Source organism: Mycteria americana, chromosome 2, assembly GCF_035582795.1.
Source record: "Mycteria americana isolate JAX WOST 10 ecotype Jacksonville Zoo and Gardens chromosome 2, USCA_MyAme_1.0, whole genome shotgun sequence".
NCBI classification, from domain to species: Eukaryota; Metazoa; Chordata; class Aves; order Ciconiiformes; family Ciconiidae; genus Mycteria; species Mycteria americana.
Window position 1 is genome coordinate 95,519,744 of NC_134366.1, and position 6,754 is coordinate 95,526,497.

At 37.7% G+C, this 6,754-nt stretch overlaps 1 protein-coding gene across 1 annotated transcript; it reads left to right on the forward strand.

Annotated features, from left to right (window-relative positions):
- The first annotated feature begins 975 nt into the window (after positions 1-975).
- On the forward strand, positions 976-6,373 carry LOC142406712 (carboxymethylenebutenolidase homolog). Its single transcript, XM_075495648.1, has 5 exons — positions 976-1,181; positions 1,817-1,924; positions 3,880-4,022; positions 4,434-4,525; positions 6,194-6,373. The coding sequence occupies exons 1-5, from the start codon at positions 976-978 to the stop codon at positions 6,371-6,373; spliced, it is 729 nt and encodes a 242-aa protein (XP_075351763.1).
- Positions 6,374-6,754: the final 381 nt, after the last annotated feature.

Sequence of the window (6,754 nt, forward strand, 5' to 3'; positions counted from 1 at the left end):
TGCGGGTGCGTGTACTGCATTCCCAAGGACGGTTTCAAAGTCAGTACATGGCTAGGAAATGCTGCTATTAACACTGCCCCTGCAGACTTAATTGGATTCCTTGTATAGATGCATTATAACACTACTTTTAATTACAGGATCACATTCTACTTTTTGCACAGAGTCCGTTCCAAGCTCCTGACACAGAGAGTCAGAACAAATTTGACTTTAATCTCTCTAGCACAGCTACTGGCTCATTGTCTGTAATTGCTATTTTTGGAGAAGGGACAAAACCAAATACTCTCACATATTTTGAATGAGATTTGCATATCTGCTTGTTTTCTTGCAATCCCTTTCAAGGGCATATGGGCCCAAGGCATTGGAATCAAATTTACAAATCCGTACTGCAGTCCTTCATCAGCTGCACCCGATAAATTGGTTCCCAGAACAGCTGTGATGCTGCTACAGAAAGCACAGATTAGCTAGCAAGCACCAGCACTGAGAGAAGCACTGAACACTGTACTTTTCTGTAGTAGTTGAGTGCTGTGGTCCTTGCCCATCACATAATTCAGAGAAACTAGCATGGGATTCCCCATGAAGACATGCATGATGGTCCCATGCCTGGGGGGAGAGTGACATCTGAAGCTGTAATGCTTCACACCAGTGCTGACAGAGTGGCATGGGAGCAGAACAAATGTGACATGAAAGTCAGGACCTACATGTGCAGGTTGTTTGTAATTTTGTAACTTTGCTATTGGTATTCCTCTTCATTCTCAGCTTAATAACACATAATGGACTAAGAGCCATTCTGCACTGGAACATTGCTTTTGCTTTTTTCTACTTTCTCCTTTCAGACAAGGATGTCAATGTTATTTACACAAGTTATTGAACTACTCTGTGCAGATCATATTTGCCTTTATTTGCCTTCAATAATTTGTGTTAACAAATTATTTTGACTTTCTTGCTCCCTTTTTTTTTCTTTTTTTAGGTTTCCAAATGGCTGATCCTTTTCTATATGATACTGGAGAAAGATCTCAATATGGGTGCCTTGGACATGAAGTACAAATTGAGCACATCAAGGCATATGTTTGTAGACCATCTTTTTTCACAGACAAAGCTGTGATTGTGATTCATGATATATTTGGATGGTTGTTCCCAGACATTAGATACATAGTCGATTTGATTGCAGGTCACGGATACATGTAAGCAACTGTCTTTCCTGTCTTCCTCTTAAATGCACTGATAAATCGCCAGGCCCAAAGCTAAGCATGGCATATGATGTTTCCCATACACATAGGTCAACCATACAATTTCAGTCTGAGCGAATAAAAACGCAAAGGGACAAAATGTTCCCATGAGGCCACCAAAGCTACTAAAATTGACTCATCAAAAATGGCTACCTGAGCACAGAGCCACAAGGAGAGTTATGAAGTGCCAAGTGTTTTGCTTATGTGGCAGTGTGGGTGATTAAAAGATAAATGTTGGTATCTAAGTTGTATAAGCTTTTCAGAACCAAACCTTTTGAACAGTTGCTTTAGCTTTCACTAGCAAAGAGATATATATGTGTTTATATAGAATCAGGCGGGTGGCTTAATCCCTTTACTTTTGTACTAAGTATGTCTAAGGAAATACTGAGTTTATTTGTGGGTTTTTTTCCATAGAAAGACATATACTTTTAGCTCTGCTGATTGCCAGAACAGGATGAGTAGAGTATGATTCAGATAGTAACCATGTAGATGTGTACTCTGGAGTAGAAAAGACATTAGGAGACATTTAGACATCCACAGATTCTCCCCACCTGGATGTGAAAGTTGACTTGATTCCATGTCTCACACAGAACCATCTGCCCAGACTTCTTCAAGGGGACAGACCCCTGGAAAACTACTGATCACTGGGCTGACTTTGCTGACTGGATGAAAGATCATGATCCTATGAAAGTAGACAAGTAAGATACATATTTGTACCTGAACTTGTAAAGAGCATCCAGCAAACGAGGGGAATTTGTATGAAATGTTAAAAGTGGCACCTCACAGCAGGGCAAGCTGGATGCAGGCACACAATTGCTTATTCTGGGCAGTTCTGTGGTTCTGGGCACTGTCTTGGCTGGGATTCAGAAAGGATCATCTGCTCCATCCATCACTCTGCTCATTGTCTGCATCTTGTTTTCCTGGGCCCTTTTCTAACTATGTTATACTGGCCACACAGGCTCATAGCCAGTGTTTCACAGGCTATGCAATACCCAGCACTCTCACCCACAAGTGCTGATTCTGCCTCCAGTTCCTCAAGATAAGGAGGAAAACTCTTCCACAACTACTCATGTTATCTGCCAGTTGTCACTTGCCCATCTTGCTTTCTGCCTGGTACATAATGATAGGTGTAGATGATATTCTCCTGAGCAGCACTAGATCAAAATTTGCATGACTGCCCAAAACCTAAGATACATCTGATCAACTATACTGTTTTTCTCAATGTGAAATAGAGGGCCCCACTATCTGTAGAGCCTAGCAGTGCCTGTAACAAGGTTTCCCTGAATTATGGGAGGCATTACTGTTTCTTCAGCTTCTATCACCACAGCCTAAAACTTCAGAAGATGATAGTGAGGCAGTGACACCCTATTACTCAGCTATCATCTTGTAAGCCACAAGCATTCTTCTGACCCTTTCAAGAGGTCACAGCAGTCACAGCCTAACTTCACCATCTCTCAGCAAAGCTTTTGATCATACAGTTGCAGAAGCTGTGACTGAAGTTTTTGAAAAGACAAATGAATAACACCTGTAAAAAATCCTACTCCAAAGACCGAGCAGGCATGTGGGCACTGTCTTAAACAATTAAGACCTCAAGGACATGCCTGTGCTGTCTTTTGAGGGTTCACTTGTAGCTGCCCTCAAGGTCAGATCTGTTGCTCTTTCAGAGCACAAGGAATCCAACATACTCGTGACTTACTTAGTACCCTTCCAAACAAACTGAATCTGAGAGAGCCCATCCATTCACAGCGCACTCCCTGGCTACAGGCCTAGGACACGATCTCCTCCTTGTCGCTCTCATACTGTTTTTTTTTGTCAGCCTAACCAAATCTGTGATGACTATACTAATATACCTATTATTTGAAAAGATAGTTATTAGTATATGCAGTCTGCATTTAAAATTAATTTAAAACTCTGTAGATAATGAAAAAGATGTTAGTGATTAAAAGTTAGTCATTAAAAAAAAGTTAGCCATTAAAAAAAATAAGTTAGCGATTAAGAAAGTCTAAGAAGTTAGCAATTAAAAAAAAATTACCTGCTCTGGTCTACATTAAAACCAATTTTCATATTTTTTGCACTATACCTCATGCAACACCTGTTTTTTTAAAACATTATAGTTACTGACAAATTAATTTTGAGTAACTGATACTTTAGTATAGTATTATTGCATGTGGGCTTGGTAGGGTATTTTAATATTAACTCATGCAATAAGAATGACATACTCAAGATAAATCTTTATATAAATAGGTAGACTCTGTAGAGATAGCACAGTGAAGCTTATCTATTCCTACACTCCATAATGCAAGGTGTTGTTCTAATTGCAGATATGTCTTGTCTTTAGTTGTCCTGTCCTAGACAAAGTGATTCAATTAAAAATTTGCTTCTTTTGAAAACAAAGGAGCAGGTCACAATTCAGGTAAGTATTTAAGTACCTACACCTGTACTTCCCTAAACTAGGACCAGAAGTGTTAACTCCCATTTAAGAATAGAAGCCACTGCTCTGGGCCAAAATGTGTTTTTTAAGTATTCTCTGTTTTAAATGATTGAGGGGTGCAGATGCAGAAAAAGTCATGTATCTCTTTTAATTTACTTCTTAAATTGTCAAGTATTGATTCTGCAATAGATTCCTTAGTTTACTTTTGTTTATATGTCTTAGGGAAGCTGATGTTGTCTTGAAGTATCTAAAGGAACAATGCGGTGCAAAGAAGATTGGTATCGTTGGGTTTTCCTGGGGTGGAATGGCAGTACATCACTTGATGCTGAAAAATCCTCAATTAACTGCTGGGGTGTCCCTCTATGGTAGTGTAGAACACATGAAAACTTACATGGGCTCACATGACTATGCATAGTTTGTAAGTCTAGTTATTGCTTTGTAACAATTTCTGTAAATACTCAACTCAAAGGTGAGTTGCAGATTTTATTATAGTTATTTCAGCAATATGCTGTATTGGTATAAAAATTTAAGAATGCCGTAAAGCAGAAAAAAATTGCTTCCTTTTGCACAGTAATTTTCCAATCTTTTTTTTTAGTACTTGGAGAGTGGGGAAATATATTTTCCAAATGTTTTTTTCTCCATCCAAATAGAAACTGTCCTGATCTAAAAAATGTACATAATGAGTAAACCTAAATAGAAATTTTATCTTTTAATTTGCCATTTATCTTGCAAGAACATTAATCTCACTAACACACTGTTTCTCAAAAACATTATAGGAATAATTAGGGACTCTGAAGAAAGATATAATTTACTAAATCCCACGTTTTTCATTTTTGGTGAGAAAGACCACACTATTTCTTACGATCAGGTAAGCTGTTGTACTGGAAATGCTTTTTCTTTTCCCATAGTTCTTTTTATTCCCCACAGAAATCCTAGCTTGTTAGAAACCATTTTCAGACACAAAAAATTAGACAGGCTGGATTTTTTTTGGTATTTCAACTTCCCTCATATCTTGCTTAGGTTATTCAAAGCTTCTTTTTTGAGGTGAGAAATGCAGTAAAGACCAGTCATTGGTCTCTGAGTGGACAAGCACTGAAACTGGGCAGGGAGACCCAACTGGTATGAGCCTAACGTCTCAAAAACTTGGGTACTACTGCTATGGCTGAGAGAACAGGTAGTTAAACCATTGAGTTTGGACTTTGAATGGGAAAAAAAAAAATTCAGCCTAGTAACTGAACTTTCTGATGATGTGGACCAATGACTAATTGCTTTTGGTACAAGAAGACAAAATGAACTGTATCAGAAGACTGGGTAAATTTTAACTTAGATGATGACAACTTGTTGACTCTGTTTTGACTCCTGGCTGCCATCTATATTCTGATATATCCCCTACTGTAAGTGTATCTGAGAAGCTGGATAAATATATGGGTAGGAAACTGGTGCCCTCTTCTGTGCATAACATCTTTCTCTTCAGTGATGAGGATAATGTACTGCCCCTAGCATAGTTTGTTGTGTAGGAGTAGGGTCTAACTGGGGAACTGGCAGTGTGCTCTGGGAATGCAGAAGCCCATCAGTATTTACTTCTAACTGTGTTATTCAGCATATTCATCTGTACCTCAAATATGTGTCTCCTCTGCACAGGAAAACCAATCCTTCACTCCCTGTCCCTTTTTTATGGTGAAAATGTCTTTTTCCCAGGGGCACAATTTTCATAAATGCATTTTTTCCATCATGTGTTACACATTGAAACCATACCTTTTTCTCCTGAAGCTTTCTCTCTGAGGTACCTGTACAGATTGTGTAAGAAAAATTCCTGCATTTAAAAAACAATAAATACTCAAATACATTGTTTTGTGCACTGAGCAATAAAGGGCTCTGTGGAAAAAAAAATGTGAACGTGAAATAAATAACAGTACTGTCTCTAATCTGCACAATGGGTAGAATTAAGCTTGCAAGGGCAAAACAAGTGTTCATTCTCCTAGTTTCTGACTTTTTAATGGAAATTAGCACAAAAATGTGTCTACACATGTATACAGGTACATAATCATATGATTAGTACTCTGTGTGTAAGCATGTGTGTAGTTATCATCAAAAGATTGTGCAGGAGCAGTGTCTTTTTGTTATACACTAAACTAAAAAAACCCCTGTGTTTTCTTAAACTGTTACTAAGCCTTTCAAAATATTTTGGACTGAGAGTCACTGAAGTTTAGAGAATATGTTCGCTCAAGATCAGAGCTTAAAATTAGGTTACAAGCCATATTAAGTCTCTGAATAGAAGTGCACCTGTTCCTTTATGGCAATGAGATTTACCAAACCATCTCTGCAGTGACTGTTGAGGTTCTCAGACTCACCCATACTTTTAAAAAATGCTTCAGTCTTACATTCCAAAGAGGGGTTTTCTCATCTGTTGAGCAACAGAACCTGCTTCAAGTGTGACAGTTGAGAAAAGACAAAGATGTAGCGATATGAGAAATGGCAAGTTTGACAAACTTAAAAAAAAAGCCACAATATAATGGAAGAATGCTTTCTTTTACAGATCACCTTACTGGAGGAGAAGTTGAAACAGTATTGTAAAGTTGCATATAAAATTAAAGTTTATCCTGGACAAGTGCATGGGTTTGCACAGCTGAAGCCAGAAGATATGAAACCTGATGATAAACCTTATATTGAAGAAGCTAGAAAGGATATGATTGATTGGATCAAAATGTTTATTTGACAAAAGCATAAAGTAACACTGGGCTTCAAGATCAGTATTTGGTTTGATTAAATTTTAGAGAAGAAAACAGTCAAGGGAAAACTATCTGGTTTTGAAAATTGTCACGCACAAATAGGAACAATTTATAGTTCTTAATTGTTTTTTTACAAGATTTAAACAAGATTGTGAAATCAAAGTTGGACTAAAGGATGATTAGGCATTAAAAGTTGATTGAATTTATCTTGCTTTGTACTTGTTTCATTATTCTGCATTATGACATCAATAGTAATGATATTGTTTATCCATTTGTCTATGCTAGTGAGCGTGACTTCATCCTGACTTTACCTGAGTAGCTTCAGGATTTATTTTGGTTTGATGGTTGGTGGTCATTGGTGTTAACAC